Below are 25,559 nucleotides of genomic sequence, written 5' to 3'. Positions count from 1 at the left end.
GGGACCCAATTAGAGATAATTGAATCATGGGGCGGTTTCCTCCATACTTTTCTCATGGTAGTGAATAAGTCTAATGAGATTTTATGGTTATATGAGGAAAAACCCCTTTCACTTGGTTTTTATTCTTGTGTGCCACCATGTGAGACACGGCTTTCACCTTCCACCATGATTGTGAGGCCTCCCCAGCCATATGGAATGGTGAGTTGATTAAACCTCTTTCTTTTGTAAATTGCACAGTCTTGGGTATGTATTTATCAGCAGCTTAAAAATGGACTAATACAGTAAACTGGTACCAGTAGAGTGGGGCACTGCTGAAAGATAGCAGAAAATATGGAAGCGACTTTGGAACTGGGTAACAAACAGGTTGGAACTGTTTAGAAGGCTCAGAAGAAGACAGAAAATGTGAAAAACTTTGGAATTTCCTAGAGACTTGTTAAATGGCTTTGAGCAAAATACTGATAATGATATGGACAATGAAATCCAGGTTGAGGTAGTTTCAGATGAGTATGAGAAAATCGTTGGGAACTAGAGCAAAAGTGACTTTGTTATGTTTTAGCAGAGACTGGTGGCGTTTTGCTCCTGCCCTAGAGATTTGTGGAACTTTGAACTTGAGAGAGATGATTTAGGGTTTCTGGTGGAAGAAATTTCTAAGCAGCAAAACATTCATGATGTGTGACTTGGGTGCTGTTAAAAGTATTCAGTTTTAAAAGGGAAATAGAGCATAAAAGACACTCCTTTCTATCATTATTAATTTTTGTATGCATATCCTTTTCCATCCTTTTACTTTTAACCGTGTTATTGAATTAGAAGTTAATTTCTTATAAATGGCATATAGTTGGGTCATGGTTTTTATTCACTCTCCAATCTCTGTTGATTGGTATATTCAGACCACTGACTTATAATTATTAATATATTAGTGCTTAGGCCTACCATTTTATTATTTGTTTTCTTTGCTTCTTGTTCCTGCTTTGCTTTTCTTGGGTTCCAGTGGGTTACTTAAACATTTTTTATAAATTCATCTTAATTGATTTATAGTGTTGTTGAATGCACATCTGTGTATAGTTTTTATAGTGGTTGTTTTGTGTATTACATTAGACATATGTGACTTATCGTAGTCTATTGGTATTAACATTTAACCACCTTGAATGAAGTGTAGACACATTACTTGTATTTAGGTCCCTTACCTTCCCCATTTAAAAAAAATCTTTGTCTTGAGTATCAGTATTTTTTTAATCAAAAATGTATTTACAAAACTCATGAATAATAGTCTTACGTATGTGCCCATATTTCTTGTCTTTCCTTTGTTTCTTCTTTCCTGATACGCCAACATTTGTTCTTTTTCACTTAATTTGTGTTTAAATAACTTCCTTTAGTCAATCTTTAAGAGTAGGTGTGCAACAAATTGAAGGTTTAGAATTTAAGTTTGGAGGATAGGAGGTGTATTAGTTTATTGTCGTACTCCTATAAAGAAATACTAGAGACTGGACAATTTATAAAGAAAAGAGGTTTAATTGGTTCATAGTTCTGCAGGCTGTACAGGAAGCATGATGTTGGCATCTGCTTGGCTTCTGGGGAGGCCTCAGGAAACTTACAATCATGGTGGAAGATGAATAGGGAGCTGGCACTTCACAAGGCCAGAGCAGGAGGGAAAGAGAGATGGGTGAGGTGCCACACACTTTTAAACAACCAGATTTTGAGATCACTCTCTTTCACTATGACAGTACCAAGGGGGATAGTGTTAAACCAAAACCACCCCCATGATCCAATCACCTCCCACTAGGCCCCACCTCCAACATTAGAGATTACAATTTGACAGGCTATTTAGTGGGGACAGAGATCCAAACCATATCAAGAGACTTCTGATACTTCTTTTTAAAATTTCTATTATCTTTTTCTTGGTATAGTTTTTGCCTTGTGGCTAGCTTTAATGTATGCTGATCTAGTTCTGCTTTTATAAAGATGTTTAATTTAAAATAAGATTTTCTAAGTACTTTTTTTTTTTTTTTTTTTTTTTTTTTGCATTTTAGTTAGATGACCCAGTCCTACCTATATAGGCCCAGGACATCAGAACATTTAATTATGACTATACTCTGATTAATCTTATCTCATTAAAATATAAATTGTAAAACTCTGAGCTATACGGACCTGACCCCAGAAAGATGTAATTAAGACACCTTTAAGAATATGAGTAAGCATATCATAAACTATGAAAATATATTGGCAATCTGACAAAGGACATGCATCCATATTTAAAGAGCGTCTACAAATACACAATAAAAACAAAACCTAAATTTTAAAAATGGGCAAAATATTTGAATACACACTTCACAAAAGAAGATATATGAGTGACCATTAAACACATGAAAAGTTTTCCACATTAGTTATCAGAGAAGCAGAAATGAAAATTACAGTGAGTTACCATTTCAGACACACTAGAAAGGCAAAGTACAAAAGACAACACCAAATGTTGGCAAGGCTGTGGAGTCAGTGGAAGTTGTATGTAATACTGATGGAAATGAAAATGGTAGAAACACTGTGGAAAACTATGTGAAAGTTTCTTATAAAGTTAAGCATATTCTTACCCTATGACCCATCAGTCTCCCTAATTGTTCATTTATAACCAATCCTTGGCACTCATATGTTGTTTTCCCTGCCCCCATATTTTCCCTGCTCTTTATTTTACTATTCTTATGTTTCTTCTATTCCCTCATTTTCCATCTCCAATGGGTTCTTTCTAACTAACCATAAAGAGACTCATTTCTTCTACATTCATTCTAGGTGGTATACATGTGATGCCAAAATTATAATCATCATAGTAATTTAGGATTATATATATATAGCCAAAATAAGATGGCAATTATTTTCATGATAATGGCTATAGATGTTAGTTATGTGTCAAAGGTAACAATGAAAATGGAATATATACCAATATAAGAAAGACAATATTTGGATTTTAAATCTTGTCTCATGTACCAATAACACAACATTCTTTAACAACAACAGAACAAAAACAACATCATAGTCATTTGAAAATTTCATTTATTATATACCAATATACACTTTCCGTAATAAAAAAGAAGCCTCCCAATACATCAAGTCGTCTTATAAATGAAGTAAGAAAATAGAATTTTCATCTGTTTACAAAGGGGTTAAATTAATCAGCACAAGCTACCATATGTACGTCTGCCCTGTAGTATATGTGAATTTTAATCCTGGTTATGAGGAAAAAATGGTGCTTTATTATTTGGCACTATAGTATTGCTCTTGAATATGTGTATAATTACACACATTGATATTTTCAAATTAGTAATTTTAAATGTAAATCGTTCAAAATATACACTGCATTTATAGTTTTCCAATATTTTGTGTTAATCTTTGCTATTTACATGTAAATATGTTCAGAATAAACATTTTTAACATTCAGAAGATACCTTTCTCCACTTTCTATTTTTTTTTTTTTTTTTTTTGAGACAGAGTTTTGCTCGTTACCCAGACTGGAGTGCAATGGCACGATCTCGGCTCACCGCAACCTCCGCCTCCTGGGTTCAAGCAATTCTCCTGCCTCAGCCTCCTGAGTAGCTGGGATTACAGGCACGCACCACCATGCCCAGCTAATTTTTTGTATTTTTAGTGGAGACGGGGTTTCACCATGTTGACCAGGATGGTCTCGATCTCTTGACCACGTGATCCACCCGCCTCGGACTCCCAAAGTGCTGGGATTACAGGTGTGAGCCACCGCGCCCGGCCCTCCACTTTCTATTTTTATATACTCTTTACATGAGTGAACATGTAAATATATATTAAAGATGCTATTTGGCAGATTTTTTTTCAAATAGTAGTAGCTCAAAAGTTATATTTTCTAGTAATGCTCAATTTCCATAAAAAAGTGCACAATTTAACAGTATTATGCCCCTAGAAAATAATGCATAAAACCAATATATTTTCTTAGGCACAGTCCAGAAAAACTACTGAAATGTGATTTAGTAGTATCATACATGTATGATACTTGTATTTCATAATTGGCTTTACCAAAATATACACAACAAATGTTCTTACTATAATTTGAAAAAAAAGCAACAAACTGCAGAAATTTTAGGCTGTGAGTAGGAATTTTTAAATCCATTTTTTTGTAAGTTTGTTACAGAAGGGAGTGAGAATGATCATGTGCATTCCTTTGTAGTGTTAGCACTTATACTTTCACAGAGAACCAATCAACATTGTATTAAACGGTCAATGAATGTCAGCAAACACCTATGTGAGCTAAACTGAACTAAATCCTATTTTAGGCATGTTAAATGAAAATAACTTTAGTATTGCTAATAATTTGCAAAAATGAACTTATTTTCTCGTAATTATCCTATTGTTGTAAACATTGAAGAAGAGCATTACCCAACTGTCTATAACTTAGGTTTCAAATTTAAATTATCCCCAGACATTTGTAGACAGATACATATGGATGGATTTTTGAGCCCACCAGCTTAATTCCCTGCCCCCATCCCCAATAATATAAATGCTTTGACTGTGAAGAAAGAAAACTACATATGTAAAAAATAAAAATCAAATGTACCATACATTAAAATTCTGATGACTACAGAATAAGATTATATACATAAACATATAGCGAATCACAGTTTCCTGCACTGAATGTTTATCAAATAAAAATGTGTCAAACAATACTGGGTAGTGTATCTCCACATGAATTGTGGTCTTCTAAAAATTCTGAATGAGGATGGAAGACGAGAGGGAGAGCATTGTTCAATGACAAAAGTATGACGAGGATTTCGGAATAACATGAAAAAGTGGATGCTTTCTAGAAAGGCAGTTTAGCTATGAGCGTTATTTTTGTTGTTGCTCTATGATTTAAATATAACCCCTCTCTATATTTAGTGTTTTAACATTTAAATATAAATGTTTTAACATTTACCAAAAATCCATTGAAGAAGTCACTGACTCAATGTCACAAACAGGATCAGCAAAATATTATTTTGCTGTTGACAGTAAGATGCTCTAGTCTGACCATTCATGTACCTTACAGGAACAGTTCCTAAGACATAAGTTTTGCCTCTGTTAGTAAACAGACCTGACTGTTTGGTGCAAGACTGCAAGAAGGCATTAAATGGCGATAGCTTTGCCACCAGGGCATTTTTGTTTGATGTTCTGAGAATACAAATGTTTGGTACTTTTTTAGGGGGTGCAGGGTAAGGAGACAGCTTCATCCTCTCACTGTGCTCTAGTAAAACCTGGGTAGAAATGTGCACCACAGATTTTATTTTAAACTCATATGCAGCCATCCTTGGAAAAAAAAAAAAAAAACAGTGATTATTCTCTTCTGCAGGTGCCTGATGATATTACTGGTAAACATTTTTGGAATCTTACTGTTATTTCCTATGAATAACATTCCAATCAAGATAATTCAAATATCTTTTGGAGTATAACTTGCAACCATTTCCAATAGAAAAAGAAAGTATTTTTCCTTGGGTTAGTGATGCTTGGAATTCGGAGGATCATAAATCCAGTCAATTATAATGAGCGCCATGCTTCCAATCATGAAGATGATTCCAACTCCAAGGAAAGTTAAAGCCTGTAATTCAGAAAGACTTTATTAGAAACACAGAAACCATACTTAGTACAATTTGTTTTTTAGTTGTTTACATAATGTGGCAATCTGATCTATATATTGAGTCATATTATTGTTAATAGCTCAGATGCCCAGGCCTAACCAATCAGTCAATTTAGAATCCTAGTTGGAGAAAGAAGAGGAATACAGTGGAGAGACACAACTTAAAGGTTTAACAATGCAGTAATACTTAATTGATTTGGTATATCAAGATGATGGAATACCCTGTGATTATTAAAAATCAAGGGACAAAAAAAGATTCAATAACCTAGAGAATTCTTACAATCTTTTAGGTGAAAAAGAGAAGGTCATAAAAAAATAACATGTATGATACGATTCTAATTTTACAAAGCAAACAAAACCAAAAGCTTAATAGATGTTGCAACAAAAAGTGTATATGTGTGTGTGTGCATACATGTAATATACATACACACATATAAGGATATATGTACATACCTACATATAAAATACTTCAGCATTTTAACACTAGAAGACGCCTTACATTTTATCACATACGTAAACCTCCTAATTCTATGTATAAGAAAGCAGCAACTAAAAATTTTTCACTAGAAAGGGTCTAGGAGATAATTGTACTCATTTTACAATTGGTCAAACTTAAAATAGGTTACAAACAGGACAAGTAATTTGCCAAGTTCACATTGCTGTAAAGGTCTAAGCAAGATGGACTATACAGAGTTAATATCTGGGGGCAAGCTGATGGGTGGAGCTTTTGATACCAAACTATCCTGAAGTCCCTGAAATATCCCAAAGGTAAATGGCTACAAGGTAAAAATTCAGAGTAATTCAGTACGAAATATTCTTTTCAAGCCTTAATATGACTTTATTAAGGAGTGAATAATATTTTATTAGAAAAACAATTATTTCTAGCATTTGTTTCTATAGTAGTCTTATGGAAAAGAAATATATACTCCCTAATTTAATAAGACTGTATTTTATATTTAAAGAGGTTAACAGAATAATGAAATGGTTCTGTTCTGGATCTTGGTCCACACCAGGCCCAACAGAGTTCTATGGAGGGGAAAACAAAAGCAACATCTTTCCTTTGGCTTTGCAAACGTAAGAAATATGATCAAAATCTTAAAATTACTTCATAACACCGCTAGGGAGCCTAATTCCTTCCTGCATGATTTTTCATGGATAGTACAACAGCAGCTTGGTATTGACACTGCTATGCACATGAAGCTTATGCGCCTGTGGGAAAGACACATAGCTTTTTTTTTTTTTTTTTTTTGAAATGAAGGTAAATTTATTGAAACTGGTTTTGGGGTGGGGGGTGGGTGGATAGCTGGTGATTTTCCAAAGAGAACTGAGGAAGGCGCCAGCGCCGGGCCAGGTGGGAGTGGGTACCTGACCACAAACCCTATCTCAGGCCCAGCTTCTTCTTTTCCTTCTGCTTCTTGCCGACCACGTCCAGGTTCCAGTCCTTCCACATGTTCTTGCGAAGCTTGATGGGGCACGAGCCCATATACTTCCCATTCATCTCACGCATGGCGCGCACGTAAGTCACTGGGGTTCTTGAAGCTGACGAAGCCGTGGCCCTTGGTCTTACCTGTGCACTTGTCACGGATCACCTTGGCCTTAAGGAAGGATGTGAAGCGGCTGAAGGCGCGTGCCAAGATGTCATCGTTCACCTCATTGCCCAGATCCCCACAGAAGATCCGGAAGTCATCTGCGTCCCACTCCAGCACGCTGGAGTCCTCCCAGCTGCTCCCAGCTGCTGTGCAAATGCAGCGTTTCAATTTCTCTGGCTTCCCCTTCTTCTTGTCTTCACCCAGGGGCTCTGGGACCTCGAGAGCCATGAGCCCAGGGGGTGGCTCTGGACGGTGGGGGCTGGGGCCGAGGACGCAGGGACAGGAGTTCAGGAATGCGCAGCGGGGGCAGGAGGCCTCCGACGACCTCCAGCGGGAGGGGCATGGGCAGGGCCAGCGGCAGGCTGGGCCCAATGACTGCAGGGCCAGCTGGGGCACCTCCTGCCCCCACGGCCACAGCCGCACTAGCCTCCTCCAGCCCAGCCGCTGCTGCCACGACTGCCTCTTCCTTTTCTTTCAGGCCTAGCCCCAGACCTAGGCCCAGCTCTTGGGGTGCTGATGGCTCTTCCAGAGGGGGCCTCAGCACAGCCATGGAGCCCAGTGGGGGCCCTGGAGCCAGAGCCATTGGTGGCAGCATCATGGGTAGTCCAGGGGGTCCAGGCAGAGGGGGGCCCATGAGGGTCTGGTGAGGGGGCCGCAGGGCCATAGGGTGGGAGCCAGCTGCTGCTCGCCACAGGAACATGGCTTCTTGAGCCTCTGGACTGTCCAGGTGACTCCGATCTCCAGGGCCAAAGCTATTTGACATGTATGACAGACTCAACACAGGATATTTGGTATTTGAAGACAAGGAATCTCAGTAGAATCATTTGAGTTTCAGAAATATACCTCCTTTCTCTGCTACCAGAGAGTTCTAGCCCATTTTTGATTTTTGATTCTTATACATTGTTTCATTTTTCTGAACTATGTGTATTTTCCGGTTTATTCTAAGTAGTTGAAGAACAACCAATAATGGGGGGAATTACAAGGTTTACTTACCCCGATTTTTTGGGGTGACCTAAGAGGTTCCTTCTTGACAAGTTTAAGATAAAAAACTGCTGGAAGAATAAAAATCAACATAGTGGCAGAAGAAGCCCCTGAGAAGACAAACACAGGGCAAGGTCAGTGTCTTACTCAGCAGGTCTTAGCCAGCAAAGGATATGTCAGCACACACTTTAAATAAACCAAATATAAAGCTATCCTATACTTAGCACTAAAAACACATACTTAAGTCACATAAGCTCATCTTGGTTGTTTATTCATAGAAGATATGTTTATAGAGATAATTAAAATGTACCTAACATCAAAGCTGCATAAGTATATGGAACATATAATAAGCAACAAAAGGCTGAATTTAACACAAATTTACAGGGGATTAGTAATATAAATACAAACTAAGGTGGCTGAACTCATGATGCACCCTATCCATCTCTTACTTTTCAAGTTGCCTGCGCGTGATTCTTTCAAAGTTTTAGATTGTGTTTAAAATTTAAGTAACCCCTCAATCAGTTAGACTGAAAACAGACCATGCAGTTATGGCAAATATTAATAATAAGCTTTACAAAATCAACCTTCTATTCCTCTGAAGACACCTTTTAATGTTCAGCTGATAGTCATAGACCTCAGAGAGCTTCTGGTAGGTAAAATCTATCTTTCCTTTTTCCTGATGACACAGCTAATACCTACGTCAGAATCCTGGGTCCACACCAAGGTATATGACTTGACTTCTATGGGGCTCAGTTTCCCCATCTGTCAGAAAAAGCAGCTGGACTAAATAATCTATAAGGTAGCTGCCAGTGTCACTTTGGAGGAAGAGAAAGTGACCAGCTCAACCACCAGAGCCTCGAAGAGATAAAGGGAGTCTGTGAGCCTGAGAATAAAGGGGATCTGGATGACCCAGCACTAGTTCCCTGCCCACCATTTAAGGAGGCATAAGTTTGGGTTGACCAAATTAAAGCCTTTCTGAAACTCACCTATGAATCCGAAGATATATTTTATAGTTGGCACAAGGATGACCAGAACATTATTAACTGCAATAAGCATGGCTGCAATCAGGAAATGTCTTATCCAGCTGAAGGGTCTTTTGGGAAATAACAGTGTAGTCACTGATGTACGAATCTGGAACAAGAAAGTTCAAAGGTGAGATCATTTCTTTGTTTTTGACTTTATCTACTATTTCAAATATTCTCATCACTCTAAAACATTTCTTTCTTTTTCTTTTTTCCCAGAAAAGATCTTGATGCTTTTTTTTTCAAGTTTTTATTATGATAAAACATACATAACATAGAATTTACCATCTTAACCAGTTTTAAGTGTACAGTTCAGTGGTATTAAGTATAGTCATTTCAGTCAACAACAGACCACATATAAGACAGTGATACCCTAAGGTTGTAATACTGTATTTTTACAGTACCTTTTCTATGTTTGGATACACAAATACTTGGCATTATGTTACAGGTACCTACATTATTCAGTACAGTAACATATTGTACAGGTTTGTAGCCTAGGAGTAATAGGCTATGCCCTATAGCCTTGGTGTATACTAGACTCCACCATTCAGACTGCACGTGCACTCTATGATGTTTGCACAATGACAGAATTGCCTAATGATGCATTTCTCAGGATATGTCCACATTTTTAAGCAACACACGACTATACATTCATCTTGCTGTGCAGTTTTGATGCTAACTTTGGATATTTGAGATGGAGTGTCATTTTTTCTTGGTGTGTTTTATAATACAATATTTTATGTGTTCACTTTCTTAGTTTTCAGAATTTATTGTTAAAAATAATCCCAATCAGAAAGAGATAACAGGTAAGACACATAATTCAGAAACACAGTAAAACCCTTGTTGATCACTATTCATGTCTCATCACACTGGATTAGACATTAAGGGCCAGCACTGAATTGATTTACACAAGACTGTTAAAGGAATTTTTACAAATCTAGGTCTTCCTTAAGTTTGCATTTCGTTTAACATTTTGCCATCTGGCATTTTAAAATTTTGATGTTTTTGTGTTTGCTCCTTTCTCTTTCTCTCCTTTTTACCTCTCCCTATTGATAGATTGTAAGTCTACAAAAAGCAAGGAACAGGACCTAATAATCTTAACATTCCTCAGACTTTCTAGCTTAGTGTTGTGCACACAGCAGGCACTCAATAAAAGCTTAAATTAAATTTGAGAATAGTAGAAATCTTTTCCTTCTCTTCATGGTTCTTGACAGGTTTCAGCCCTATTTTAGCAGTTGAAATAAGTAGGGGAAGGGTCAAGAGAGGCTCAGCTGCTCAAGTTACTCTGTTGTGATTGGATAAAGTGCCCTGTGGGCAGAGGGAGGGAGCGGCATTTGTGTTTGTACACCTTAACAAAGTTGAAAACACTCTTATCTTTGGAATCTTTTAGAGGACACTTTTTTGACTTAGTGGAATTACTCTATCAGTTTTCAGTAAGTAAATACTTCAGTTGAGCTAGGAGTTCACAGTTTTGGAAATGCTGTGATTGATTTTTCACTTTAAAATTTTAGTTCTGAAGTCACTTAATGGTGCAGAGATGGGAACTCATTTAAAGAGAGAAAGTGTAAAATATATTTTGAAACATGTATGAATGATGAAAAATTCAAACTAAATAGCTTGCAGTTTCTCATGTGACATTCCTTTCATACCACTACACCAGAAATTAAAGCCATCTGTTTAGGCTGAAACGGCAATTTCATTTCTAGAATGACAAACCAGATAGTCTCTGGAAATAGTTTAGGAATAACTGTGTAAAGGATTTTAAATATTGGATTAGTGAACATTATGAAACTCATTCTGAAAAGTAAACTGAGGAAAGCAAATGGTGTGATACTGTTTTCCTCATCAGCCTATAATTCTATGTTGTGATCTGCAATTAGTGTTTATTCAATATTGTCCAAACTGGTTCAATTAGCAGGCTTAAAATAAGGTTTTTATGTTATATACATAGTGCTTGAGGACTTAATTTGTTTCACAGTGTTAAACTGATAGAATAAACAAGTATGAAATACAAGTTCATTTTCAGAGAATACTCAGAGTTTGTTTTTCAGTCACTTGTTAAAATGGTGCATTCAAGTCAGTAAGCTGAGTTAGAGTGAGTTAGAGGCAGTCCTATATGTCAAGGGTCTCTGAATACGAAAGCCATCTCCTGGCTCTCAGAAAGACTAACATTGGCCTAATGATATGAGAGCACAGAAAGTTTATGAGAATAATAGGTAGAATGTTTGGAATAAACGCGAAAGCTTCCTCCTCTTTGTGAATAAGGAATAAGAATATCCCAAACAGAACTGAAGGCAGTTTCCAATACATTCCTGAAGAGGGCAACAGAGCAAAGAGGGAGGGAGGTACTAGGCTAGTGGTGGCGGTGGAAAAGATCCAGCAGCAAACTTGCTGGTCATTCCATGTTAAAGTGCTTCCCTGAGGAGGGAGCCTAGGACCAAAAGGCCCTCAGCAGTTCTGTTTACCTTTCCCAGGACAGGCCACTGGCTTATTCCCACTGAGCCTCATCTGCTCTTCCACTTAACTGTGTGCCCTTTTCTTTATTGACACAAGCCGCTAGGAACCCGGAAATGTGGGTCAGATGCTGTGGGTCAGGGAGGTCCACAGCACCATCCGGGGCCTCTGACCCAGAATGATTCAATTAAGGTTCTAGGCAGCTCTAGAGACAACATCTGTTGTTTCCAGAGGGAGCGTCCTGAACAGAAGCCTGCGAGGGAATGCTGTATTCTGATGTAGCGACCCAATGTGAAGGTCAAAAATGTGGAGGCACAGGAGAAAGTGAGAGTCTTAGCTCTAACTCATTTTTTTTTTTTAAATCCTCTCCCATTGTTTAGATGTAGCTTACACTTTCACTTTGCAGGTTGGCTTAGGGCAAGGATGTTGGAAGTACCTGCCAATCACTACTCCACTGCAGTTCATAGCAATATATGCTGCATTTCTATGCTGACATCTACATACACTTCAAAACAGAAGATCTGAAGGCAACATAAGTGAAAAGAATAATTTTAACTATAAGATGGAATACCAGTGGCTAGGGATCATTTTTCAAAGGCATGGCAGGTGAAATTTGAGTCTGTGTATTCATAATACATCCACTAGGATTATTTGGTTTCCTGTTCTTTATGGAAATATGGGAACTTTACTGCATAAAGGGAAGCACAAGCTGAAAATGGTGTGATCAGTCCTCTGGAAGGAGCTGCCATTCCATAATAGATACCCCATCCACTACTGAGAGAGAAAGAAATGTTGGGCTGCTAGTGAAAACACTACCTTAATTCATTTCATTTATTCATTTGTTCAACAAATATTGCAAGCAGTTACTATGCACCTTTTACTAAAAAGGAAAAAACTAAACTGATTGGAGAAAAGAAAGATAATAATGAAGTAAAGGAAAAACAAACCCCAGTCATATCTTCTCAGGATCCTAAGAAAGAGAGCCCATCTGTCATGTTGAAAGAAGGGGAACACAAAATAATATCTAAAGCTGACAGATTTTAATCCAGATTAGCTTTTTTTTTGTTTTATAATTTATATGTGGAGATATCAAGGCAAGTAAATCAACTTCTTATTGTTCAAGAGTTCCTTAAATGAAATAAACTGTCAGGAAAACCATGCTGTGACTCAGCATTTGACACATTGAAAATCTAGCCCTAAGTTATATAAAATAAACAAGCAATAGCACCAATAACAACTTTTAGCATTTCGGTAAAGAAAAAAAAATGAATTTAGCCTCAGAAGGCTTGACTGACATCCATTCAAGGAGATTAGACCACTCTGTCACCATCTCTATGTATCCATCATCTATAAAGAAGCTTGGTTCATTTAGCCCAGATCCTCAACATAACTGAATTCATAGCACATGTATGTCACCAAGGGAAAGAGTGTCTATGCTTTTACAAGAAACAGCAGTTTATACATTTTAAAACAAGACGAGATTCATTTGAAGACCATTTTTCTTCCCAAGCACAACTGGGCTCACCCTCTGTGCCAGTCACTGTGCACATCCCCAATCCCCAGGGATTTATAACTCTGGGGCAGGGGAGCACTTACACAGATTATTTAAACGTAACATTGCAAGAGTGAGGACAGGATAATGTGCAAAATGTTTTATAAATACTAATGTTGAGTGGAAATACATAATGAAGGGTAGCAGTTAGTCGTTTTTCTGAACTCTGGTTCTCATGGTCAACTTTGGTTCTAATGGCACCTAATGTTTACACACTATTGCTGTTCCTGATGGTCAGATTTATACCAGTGCTTTATTTCTCACATAGAGTAAGAATTTCTAAGGGGAGATTTGGATTTTCAGTGCTGAAGTGAAATGTTCATCAGTAAATGACTTTTAAGTCCCATGACAATAATTGCAGCCATCAGTGTTAGGCTATGAGCTGTACTAGTTGAACTGTTACCAGCTGTCCGTGCAATGATGGCCAAGTCTGGCAATCCCTTAAGACCATAGCTTGAAAACGCTATATGAGTATGAATAAAGTAATACAGAAGCACATCACAGATTTCTTATGCTTTAGTTCTACAATGATGTGAGTGCCCACACTGTGCCAAAATTTAGTGAGTAATTTTTCTACACATAAAAACAAGGGCTCCTGATAGTCTTTTCTCAGTGAAGTTGTTTGCCTGGCAATTTTACCCTATCATATACCTTCTGTTTATAGTTGTCTTCTGTCTTATACCCAAGATGGAACTGATTTTAGGCAAAAGCTATGTGTATGTCATCTGAAATACTTTCAGCTATATTAGAGGCAAGACATGATTTAAGAGTAAAATATTAGCCACCATAGTAATACAGATCTGATTTCATGCACTCATGAAAAAGGAATGTGCCAAAATATATTTCAGCATACAAGCTGCATTTAAAGTGACCACAGTGCCATTATAGAAATAGTTCTCATATGCCAGCCCTGTATGGAACATTATGTCCAGGACAGTGCTGGTTACTGTGTTGCTTATTTTTGCCTCCTCAAATAAATGAGTAAATTCAGTGTTTATGAAAGAAGAGTTGGCAGGAGGGTGAAGACCTGTGTTTATCCTTAGGTGGTTGGTTTTAACTCATGCAGCCCAAATCTTCACTACAAGCTCTGCTCTGGGATCTCAGAACAGACTGACGCCAATGACAAATGCCAAGGAGGGGTGACCTGGTGTGAGTCTGGCAGAGGGCATGTTGTGAGACAGGTATGTGATAGATAGAATAACTTTTTTGAAAATTTTTTTTCTGGTATATAATTTACTTAACATGAATCCCTTTCACATTAGCCTTCAAGGCATCAGGTTAAATAAGGCAACTTTTGGATATTATTGTAGCACAACAAACTGAAAAAAAATGAAATGCCTTCAAAACTGTGATGAAATTCAGTATGATTTCAAAGTTAATATGGTTTTGGCTTTCAAGATTCTGAAGTTATATGAACTCTACTCAGTTTTACTAATCCACAAGACAGAAGCTCAAGCTCCATTTTCCAAATTTGAGTTTAAAAATAAGTTTCATGATTTTTTTTTACACTATAAAAATACCACCTAAAACTCCTTGCTCTACCTACACATTAAATAGCCAATTTTAAGTGGCTCCAAAATGCTATAGGAAAATAATAATTTCCTCAGGCATTGCAATTGCAAATTCACACTATAATTAAATCAAAATCAAGGTGGAACACATGTACTAATTTATGGGGGCAAATAGGTTTCTTTCATCAAAGCCTTATGTACTTACTGGAAAAAGGACAATGGGCACAGTTAATGTTACTGCCACAAGGACGGCCAGGCGAACCATGAGAAGAGGGATGTCGAATGTATACACTTTGCTGTAGGCATGAAGTAATTCATCTTCAACTTCTCCTACAATAAGAGAAAGAGAATGAGTCCACTTGGTGTTGTCATATCAGCACTTGTCACTTATGACAACATTTTATAGAGAGAACACAGAACAGTGGAAAAGACCCAGGTCTGGTAATCCAGGTACCTCTGGTCTTACCTCTGAGCTCATTAGCTATGCAACCTTCATTCAAAAGAACAAAGAGGTCCTGAAGCTTATAAAGTTGCAAGAGCTATAATACAAAATAAGGAGCCTCTCAAGCTCATTTGCATTGTGATAAATCTATCTCTGCTGTATAGAAGCAATTACAAATCAGAGAACGAGTGCTCTTGTTGAAGGGGACGGGAGGCCTAAGCCCCACATCTTGTCTTTCTCAGGCTACCACCTCCACTGCCCCGACCTGCCCAGCCACTCCTGATGCAGGTTACAAACCCAGTATGTAAACTCTAGGATGAATGATTGCTACAGTTTTTTCAAGCTCAACAACTATGACTCCATCACCACACTAAAACACATATTATTGGGCTTTTCCAAGTTTTGCTTGTCATATGAAACTCATTAAACTAAGTATAAGTAACACGCAAGGACAAATTAGTATAAATTTTAAAGGGTCTCCCAAGGGATACTACTCTAAGATGAAGAAGCTGCCATACTTGAAAACACAGTCATTCAGGATTCCAACACAAATAACAAGGAAATATTTATGGAATTGAATGTAGCTGGATTTTTGCCTCAAGATCAGAAAAAAAAAAAAGGGAATGAAAATACCTTAGTAGCATTGACCTTGACATTCATTATTTCACAACCAGCAAAATGTTAAGGCCCAATCTAAAGCACATGATTGGTTAATAGTTAAATATTAGTCAAATAGAAAGAAAATCTAAGCAAATGGTGGCCTACTCCTGAATCTTTTCATCCATAATCTGTCATACATTCAATTCAATTTACCAAGTCAGTTAGAAAAAAAAATTTAAGTTAAAAACTTTAAAAAGAGGTTTATACAGGCCAGGCGCGGTGGCTCAAGCCTGTAATCCTAGCACTTTGGGAGGCCGAGGCGGGTGGATCACGAGGTCAAGAGATCGAGACCATCCTGGTCAACATGGTGAAACCCTGTCTCTACTAAAAATACAAAAAATTAGCTGGGCATGGTGGCGCGTGCCTGTAATCCCAGCTACTCAGGAGGCTGAGGCAGGAGAATTGCCTGAATCCGGGAGGCGGAGGTTGCGGTGAGCCGAGATCGCGCCATTGCACTCCAGCCTGGGTAACGAGCGAAACTCCATCTCAAAAAAAAAAAAAAAAAGAGGTTTATACGAAAAATGTATTTATATTGATACACTGATTCATGTAAACATATGCTACAAGGTCAGTATGTGATTCCATTAAATCTGTTTGTGGGGCCATACGTCATGGAAGGAGTACAATCCTACTCCCTTTGTGAACTGTTAAGATGCCAGACAGGAAATGTTGCAGGCATAATCTAATGTGGCTATAGTCACCCTTTTTTTGGTAGTGCATTCTCAGATTGAAGGAAATTCTGTCATGTCCTCTTTCTTAGGTAATCATTTGGTATAACAGAATAAAATGGGATATGTCAGAAATTTTACCTCAAGTCCCAAGCTCCCAGATTTTACTTGACTGATAAATAGAAGGCAAGTTCAAACTTGAGGACTTTGCAGTTTCACTGCCATTTACTTGGCAGTTAATAATTCCATCAAAGGAGCTTTATTACATGCAAGCGGATTCATTCTCATCACTTCTAGCCTGAGCTGGACTATGGTGTCTAGCCAAAGAAATATCATCTATCCTTGAAGGAAAATAATTTCATTCGAGGGATATTTTTTATAAAATATGTGTTAATTCACAAATTGTTGTAACTTGTTAACCAGGCTGATTCAGGCCCCATTTCCTCAGCTCAAGTGACAAAGCTAAAATATATTAATTGAATATGTGTCATCTATAGATCATGTTTATAGAAGGCAATTTAAAAAAAATCATACCTACCCAGGTCAAGGATCAGCCTAACCAGGATTTGCATATAGAGAATGATTTTCACAGAGTGACCTACCATAGAAGGTTAGGTAACCAAAAAGGGCAGCAAGCAGGTACATGACAAGCATCCCCGTGATGGAAATATTTGACACTGTTTGCATTTTTCTCCGGGACCGGCTGGAACAAGAAAGAACACCAAGTTTTGTTTTTTAAACTTATTTTTTAAAAATCATTTTTTAAAATGAAAATAATGAATAATAAAAATATATATCTGTATTGCTCATTGTGAAGACACATTTCTAGTACATAAACTTATAGCTGATTTAAATTTATCTTAGAGAGCTAATGAGGATTCGTTTACATTTTTCTTAAACACTACTCTTTCAGTCTTAAAAACAACCATTTACCTAGAAGAAGAACAGTCTATTTCATGTTGGTCAGTAAGCCTGCCCATTTAATAAGAATGTAATTAACATGAAGATCAAACAGGCTCCTAACATAGAAAGCTTTTGCATTTCATAATAAGATGACTTTAGTTGAGGAAAAGAACTTACTAGAGTCAGCAAAGTACTAATGCCAAGAGTCCAGACTACTGGGAAGCCTGACATTGTTCCCTGAAAAGCTTCTGGAAACCATTCTAGAAGGAATCTGGCTGCCAAAGGTCAATAGTCAGCTTTCTGGAGTAACTGCTACACGTGATTTTCAAAGTAAATCAAAGACATCAAAATACTTGAAAGTGTTCTGAAATTTTTTATGAGGTAAATCAGAATTTATGGGGAAAGTTTTGCTACTTAGTGAAAATGAAGACTGAGATTACTGATGTCTGGATTAAAAAGTTGGGAATTATTATATGATACCCTACCTTAAGGGAAAGAGGGAAACAGCTATAATGAGTTCATATCTTTTGTTCCCAAGCAAATATCAACAACTTCAAAGGAAAAATAATACAAATGAATCATACATCATCAGCTGGAAGAAACAAGATTTTCTAGCCAGTGATTCCATTGTACAAATAAAACAACGAAGGACAGATATTGGCACATCTTTTGTGGTGAATGTGTTCTAGACAAGGGTTAGAAGCTGACTGGAAATGACATCAGTGGCTTATCAAGACTGCCTGAACCATAAGTTTTGGTCTTCATGGGTGTTATCATTTCTAGTCCAGTTGACATCACTTCTTCCCAACAAAATTCAAATTTAAATTTCCAACATCTGCCACAGTGATTACAACCATTGGTTCCTTGTCTACCTACCATGAATCCCTCCCCTGGACCATTAAGGTGGAGCTAAAGGAGCGAAAGAAGCAGATAAGGTAGGGCTGTGGTGGGCTGATTCCCACCTTTCTGATTAAAGCATGTTACTGAGGAGTGGATGGACTACATACTTCCTCTGAAGAGGAAGCTATAAACTGTGTTTTCTCTTAAAGAAACTTTGAACATATGAGGAGATTTTCAAAGCAAATTAGAATGCTAAAATGATGGCTGCCTTACTCTTTAAGTTCACTGTAGATGGGAAGGACTTCAGGGTGGCATACAAAAGCAAATGCTAGGATAGGAATTGCATAGGCCGTCTGAAAAACAAAGACAACACCACGTGTTTAGCATTTCAACATAGATCATGATCTCAGGCCATCTCAGTTTCTTGAATAAAAACTCAGAAAAACACATAACTGGGCTCATTAGAAGCCTGGACCTCTCACTTACCCGGGAGTTGAATATGAAATATTTGGGTTGACACTTGTCATCACTATGGGCTTCATACTCTACGCCACTGTCATGAAGAGAGCCCTTGGCCTGGTTCTCATCCAGCCCTGCAGGACTGCGGTGAGTGTAATCCATCATGAAGTTCACATCAGAACTCTCAGAGTTGTTGGGTAACATTACTACATGCACTGGAAGTGTGTTGTTGAATGATAGATTTCCAATACTGTGATCCAAAACAGGCAGAGGGCAGGGTATTTGGAATTTCTTGTAAATCACCTAGACTCGGTCATTAAAAAAGAAAAAAAAATCAGCCTTTTGAGAAAACACAATGAAATAAGAATCCATATGTGTGGCTTATGCGGTGGGTGGTGAGGGAACTCAGTTGGGTTCCTTTTAGACTGGACAAAGTAAATTGACAAAGTAAACTCCCTCTAGCCTCTGTTCTAAGGGAAGAGTTGGAACTGTGGTTGGCAGCCCTGCCTCTTAGAGTTAACAGGACAATATTTTGCATGAATCCTTCCCACCCTCTTTCATGCCTTTCCATGAGAAAGATGATCATTTCCTTGCTACATTTCATATCTTTTATTTCTTCAAACTAATGGTAACATGGGCCATCGAAACTTTTTTCCTTCTCCTTTACCTCTTTGGCGAAATGCTTTATAAATTTTGGCATTCATGATAGTGCAAGAAAGTCCCTCTTTTGTCAGTGGCCTGGAAAAGGAGAATTTCTTCTTTAATTCCACTATGCCTGTCCTCTCTTAATGGGTGGAATGTGTAGGAGAGAATGGCTGATTCATGGGAATACGGCTGTAGCCTTCTTGTTTCTTTTCTGGGACTCTCCTCTATTATTCTAAATGCTGGATTATTGCCATGTTCCTGCTTGAAGTGTTCCTTTTTTCTCAATATATACCCAGTGTGCCTAGACCATACCATTAGTAGTGGCTTTGATGATATACATTAACTATGTTTAAATCATAGCTGCTCTTTTTCTGTTCTAAATTAGTCTACAATAAAATCACCTGTGATACAAGAACTATTTCATATTAGTGAAGTGCTTGAACAAAATGAGGACACTAATTTAGGCACAAAAAAATCTCATGCTAACCAATTTACAAGGATCATGTCATCATATCACTTACCACACTAACAAAAAACACCATGCAGGTAAGAGAAAATCCACTGGTATAGCCAAGATAACCTAGACATTAGAAGAAAAATTTTGGAAGGTGAATAGGGTATCTACAATCAGCTTACCTATTTAAATGTGAAATAAAAATATTTTTAGTTAGAAAATATCTTTACCTAAATTTTTAAGGAGTGAAAGTGGAAGAATAATTCCAACAGACACAAATATGACGAGGTAGTTGCCATTGAGGTACCATTCTCTAGAAGAGAAAGAGAGATAAGGATATTAGAATCAGAAAAGAACAAGTAGAATGGGTCACTTGATTTCACAGAGGGAACGTAAGACATACCCAGTATTTTCTTCAAGTCCCATGAATGCTCTGATTACTTCAGGTAGTTCATATTTAATGATAAAGAGGTAGCTTGACATTGCTAAAATGGAAAATGTGACAGCTTAATGGTATGCATAGCACTGAAGTCACATGCAAGTAAGTCATGACATTTGGGATAAGTAAGATGAACATCTAATCCCCCAAGTGGAAAAAAAAGCCATTGTGTATTTGGCACTGCTTTCAAGTTCTCTTCCAAGATAGACATTTGACTCTCTAGCTCTTGCAGGTGGACTTTTGTTAACAGTATCAGGGCTGATTCTGTGTCGAATTCAGCCCCAAAGTTTACAGTGAAGCTGCAGTTCTAAGGTTCTTCCCTCATTAGTTATAAATCATCATAGCCCATACTCAATGCGCCTGTGTTAGTGTCTATAACTTGGGTAGTGGTCTTGCAACAAAAGGCATGGGTCAGCTGAGAGACGGCAGAATCAAAGGGCAGATCTGCAGAGTCCATACATCCCCTCTGGCTTTCTGCAAGTGGGCACCAATCTAGTCCTCTGGGATCTGCTGAGGAGCAAATAGTCTTAGACCACTTATTGTCGAAACCAAAGTCTTCCTGGATTGATAAAAGAATACAAGAGTTGACAGCTTCTCCCCATCTTTGTCAAAGAAGTTTTTTATTTTTTTCCCCTCTGCATCTTACTCTCCTTTCGGCCAAATAAGGAACTATAGAAGGTGGCAAAATTTCATAAGCCTCTAGGTAAATGATATATGAGTGATCATCTACTCTTGTGAAAGATTTCTTGATGAAATCTGCAAGCCCTCTCCCTGAAAAAATGAATATGTATTCATATGCATAACATTACAATTTTGCCTACAATTGCAAAAATTCATACATCACACCTTTTTCAAGTTCATCTGTTTGGTGAAGGATAACACTAGTTTGTTGACACATGGCCAAAAGATTCAGTTAAAGATAGAACTCACAAATTTTACATGAAAACTAAGTGTGTGCTACATCCTTCTAGCGAATTTTTGCTAACAGGCACTTCAAAACACATACATAAATAGTAAATTAAACTACTGAGTTTAAAAATATTGTCTTTACTTCAAATGAAAGTAACAATGGTGATAATAATTCCCCCATTGTTTAGTTCTGCACATTTCTTCATTTGATCATCTGACAAATCCTGTGAGATGACAAGATATATGTTGTTATTCTCATTCCATAGAAGAAGATATAAAAATTTTGAGATGTTAAGTTGACACATCCATGATCACACAACTTGAAAAGGACAGACTACATGTAAAACAGAAGGGCTGGCACCTCTTCTGTACTATCACAGTGAAATGATTTTTACAATTCCGGATGTATCTTCTGTACACATTACTTGGTTAATCTTTGCAAAGACCTTGGCTAAAGCTAAATCTTACATAGCGTGAACACAGGAGATATTTCTGATTAACTGGCTTGGTGAGGTACCATTCAATGTTAGAGCTATTAATTGCTGACTCTCAGTGATGTCAGTGATGTTAATGTGTTTGGTCTTCAAAAATTCAGAATGATCCTGACATTACTTTGTCAATGGGGAAATATCTATGGTAAATGTTAATTTTGGGGGGATTGAGAAAATTAAATGTTCTAAATGTAGAGATGTTAAATACAGAAACACAAGTCATTTCCCTTATGCCAAATATCAACTAATCATATAAAGTAACCAAAACAAGAGCACTTTTCTGGGATGATGGTATGAAATTTCATCTTACTTGCTTAAAGTCACACCTCTTACTTGTGTGTGGCTTGACGGAGAGACCACTTTATAGTTTATTCCATTATTTAGAAGCATAGTAGTGGCCATACTCTGAACCACAGATGACATTGCTGCCACCCAGCTTGTTGAGTTTAGGGCCAACTATGCTTATGCCTGGTTATTTCAGTTGTTAAATTAGACCAATTATAAGGTGATCCTATGAAATGCTTGATACTTTAAACCTTAGTAAGGTTGAGAGTTTGAAACAAATGTAAAGTGATCTATTTGTTGGGTTTTGGGGGGCTTATATGCATGTGGCTATAAACCAGGAAAATGAATGAGATAATTCTGATATTACTGCCAAATTCTACCCAAGATTATAGTGTCAACATATTAAAATTTTTTTTAAAACACAAATCATTAAGATACAGTTGAATTTTATTTATCTGCTTACCAACTATCCGTTATCAGGGCAGTCAGAAATCCTCGATAATTCCAGTGAATTTATTTACTAAAGTGGGTTGCCTGTTTGCAAAATCTCTGTACAAGTTTATTCACTGTAGCATTTTTATAGCAGTGAAAAATTAGAAACAGTCCAACTGCTCATCAATAAGGATACTATAAACCAATTATGCCACATTTGTGTAATGGAAAACTCAAAAATCATTAAAAAGAATAACATGCAAATATTTTCAAAGCATATCCTTAAATTTAAAAGGAAAGCTGAAAATCAGTATCATAAGATGATCCAATATTAACAATACTCAATGCATTTTTGAATTAGGCATAGGGGAAACCTATGAGTAGTTATTTCTGAGGGTGACTGATGCAAACTTTTCTTGGTAATTTATATATTAATGTAGTGTTTTAGTTTTTCACAATCAGCATATATTTGTTTTATAATTTTTTTAGTGCCTTTGTAAGGTCATTTTTATACCTGAAAAATGTATAAATGGTCTTTGTACAATGGCCTTTCTAAGGTCATTTTTATACATGAAAACATTAGACAAAGGAGTAAAGTGATCTTCCCAAGGTCACAGACAGCGACAGAAACAGACTCAAATTAAGGGCCATGACTCTCCAAAAGCTTATTTCTACACAAGTGTTTTAAAATATCCTTTAGAAACTGTAACATACCAGATACATACCAACAGGACCATGAGAGCCCAGAGAAACTAGTATTTTAGTATTTAACAGTCTAGAGAAGCAATATACCAGGTGAGCAGAGAATGAGAGAGAAAATTGTGTGTGTGTGTGTGTGTGTGTGTGTGTGTGTGTGTGTTAGGGTTGGAGGACTTTGAGAGACATTCAAACGGAGAAAATAACCTGTGCAAATGTGCAAAGAAGGTATGGAGGATTTTTAAACATATTAAAATAGTACTATTGGGGGACTAAATATAGTTTGTTATGCTTTGACACAGGGCACGTAGAGTATAGATCATGGATAAATAGATTGATAGATAGATGAGAGAGAGAGAGAGAGAGAGAGACAGACAGACATGAGAATTGCTAGGAAAGGCTTAGAAAGATAAGCAGAAGAACTAGATGAAGATCCTGTGTCAGTCCAATGAGTTTACGTTTTACCTTGAAAATAATAAGGGCATACTGAAGAATTTTATGCATGACAAAAGCAGAAACAGACTTAAATTTGAGAAAGTTTATCTGGAGAATAAATTAGAGTTGATCTGGGAGCAGGGGAAACTCACGGCAGGAAGACCAGTTAGAAGACCACTGCAATAGTCTGAGCTAAAAATGGTGATCGTCTGTGGTCATGAGGGTGGAAGGTGACGAGAGATTCAAGAGATAAGCAAATGAATAGGATGTGGCATTTGGACATGCAGAGTTGGGGAAAAGGAAATGTTTACACTGACATCCAGATTTCTACCCTCAGAAACTGGATTATTGCTGGTGGTATTCACTGAGAATAGAAAGATCAGAGAAATAGAATAGCAGGGTTAGGGACTGGGTAGGAGGTGAGGGAGTAAGTGTCACTATGTGGGGAGACAGTTGGGATCATGTGTCAGGAAGCAACCAGTGGGACATCTGAAATATATATATGGGTTTGAGGCCTTCTGAGGGCCAAAGACACAATAGAACCAGTATGAAGCTGGTGGGCAAACACACCAACAAGAACACTGTTAAAAATATATATTTTGAGGCCCTACACTGGAAATGATAATTCAGTGGGAATTATAGGAATCCGTAAAATCAACAAACCTGGGTTTATAGTGCATTTGATGCCTAGCCAGACATTTGCCTTAGTAAACCTCTAGAGACACTGCCTGGTGGGCTGGCTCAGTGCAGCCTGCGTCTCACGGACCACAGTATTTGGCTATGTTCCCCCAGAAACCCACTTCTCAGTTTTGCCAAACAAACTCTGTCACACATACAAAACATCAATCAACTGTTTTGGCAATGATAGAAATAAGCACAAATTCTTCCATTTTTAAGAGTAATAATTCATGCCATAACATTAAAAATCAAGAAAGCTTTTATTTTATATTTTAATTCTAGAATTCAATTGGCAGGGTTTATATATTATTTCATTCTTAGATATTGCTGTTTTTAATTAAAGAGGGACACAAATCTATTTAAGAAACTATAGTTTTAAAATTTAAGAACTCTAAGCAGCAATTTATCTGTATTTAAAGTGCTTGTTCATTGCCATAAATTTTCTTATGGCTGTTTTTAATAAGTATATCCCCTTACCTCCAATATTCTGCATTGTAATGGAAATAAAAGCCCCAATTTTTCCCGGCCATCCAAATGCCTTTTCTCCTAAGTTTTCATAAATCAAAGACCCTACAATATAAGATAAAATAGCTTTGTTAAAAAGATTGTTTTAATGACTAAAATATTTTTATTATATAACTCCACACTGAAGTCTCAAACATGTAAATAAACTTCATATAGAAATTACAAGCGCAAAAGATGCAACCTCAGAAACCAGTAAGCAATATATTAAAATGTTCTCCAAATAAGAAGCAATGGCTTTATTTATTTCAGCTGCATGTAGCAAGTCAAAACAGTTCTTTCTATCATATATCAGAAATGTCTTTTTTCCTATTTGTCTTGAACCTGAGCCAGTTGACTTTCACTCCTGCCTCTCACTTGCCCAAACAACTAAAAACATTGAGAGATCGTGTCACTGGGCTCAGAAGAAAGTGAAATGTGAAACTGACTACAATCATCCTAAAGTTATGAAGCAACAGACTGAAATACTCTTTTATGAGAATTAAAATAGAATGTGTTGGATTCAAGCAGTAGCATACCTCCTTCCTTGGCTGTTTTTAATAAAAGATGAACTGAGTACAGCGATAATATTGCCACAGCGAGCAGCATGATTCTGTAAAGGGAAGAGAGGTTAGGTAATAAAGTTTCTATAATAAATAAGATGTAATTATATTAGATGTTACAATAAAAGATCACCTTAATCTTTTTAACCATCAAATTTCCAAAAGTATGTGGGCTTGGGGAAAGCTGATACATGCTTTTCAGAACTCTACACATAACCTTTAAAGTCATAGAAATAGAATTTGCTATGTTTTACATGCCCAAATCTACTACCTGAAGTCCCTAACTTTTTTTTAATGTTACCCAGTTGTAGAATCTGGTTCATAGCTTAG

At 37.1% G+C, this 25,559-nt stretch overlaps 1 protein-coding gene and 1 pseudogene across 5 annotated transcripts in view; both read right to left on the bottom strand.

Annotated features, from left to right (window-relative positions):
* Window positions 1-3,021: 3,021 nt before the first annotated feature.
* SLC38A4 (solute carrier family 38 member 4) overlaps window positions 3,022-25,559 on the bottom strand; it is an 81,211-nt gene continuing 58,673 nt past the window's right edge. For all 5 annotated transcript variants that reach the window (XM_012459095.3, XM_012459094.3, XM_012459097.3 and 2 more), the window contains 12 exons: window positions 25,206-25,279; window positions 24,643-24,735; window positions 20,204-20,285; window positions 20,031-20,113; window positions 19,868-19,926; window positions 18,729-19,004; window positions 18,516-18,595; window positions 17,102-17,202; window positions 14,935-15,059; window positions 9,177-9,321; window positions 8,203-8,300; window positions 3,022-5,581 (listed from right to left, as the gene is read on the bottom strand). In XM_012459095.3, coding sequence (XP_012314518.2) covers window positions 5,480-5,581; window positions 8,203-8,300; window positions 9,177-9,321; window positions 14,935-15,059; window positions 17,102-17,202; window positions 18,516-18,595; window positions 18,729-19,004; window positions 19,868-19,926; window positions 20,031-20,113; window positions 20,204-20,285; window positions 24,643-24,735; window positions 25,206-25,279 — 1,318 coding nt within the window. In that variant the 3' untranslated portion in view covers window positions 3,022-5,479. The remainder of the gene's footprint in view (window positions 5,582-8,202; window positions 8,301-9,176; window positions 9,322-14,934; window positions 15,060-17,101; window positions 17,203-18,515; window positions 18,596-18,728; window positions 19,005-19,867; window positions 19,927-20,030; window positions 20,114-20,203; window positions 20,286-24,642; window positions 24,736-25,205; window positions 25,280-25,559) is intronic.
* Window positions 5,585-8,131, bottom strand: LOC105721869 (RNA-binding protein 42-like; annotated as a pseudogene).

This window comes from Aotus nancymaae, unplaced genomic scaffold (assembly GCF_030222135.1).
Source record: "Aotus nancymaae isolate 86718 unplaced genomic scaffold, 86718_ANA_hifiasm-v0.15.2.pri h1tg000092l, whole genome shotgun sequence".
NCBI classification, from domain to species: domain Eukaryota; kingdom Metazoa; phylum Chordata; class Mammalia; order Primates; family Aotidae; genus Aotus; species Aotus nancymaae.
This window is presented reverse-complemented; position numbering and strand designations above follow the sequence as displayed.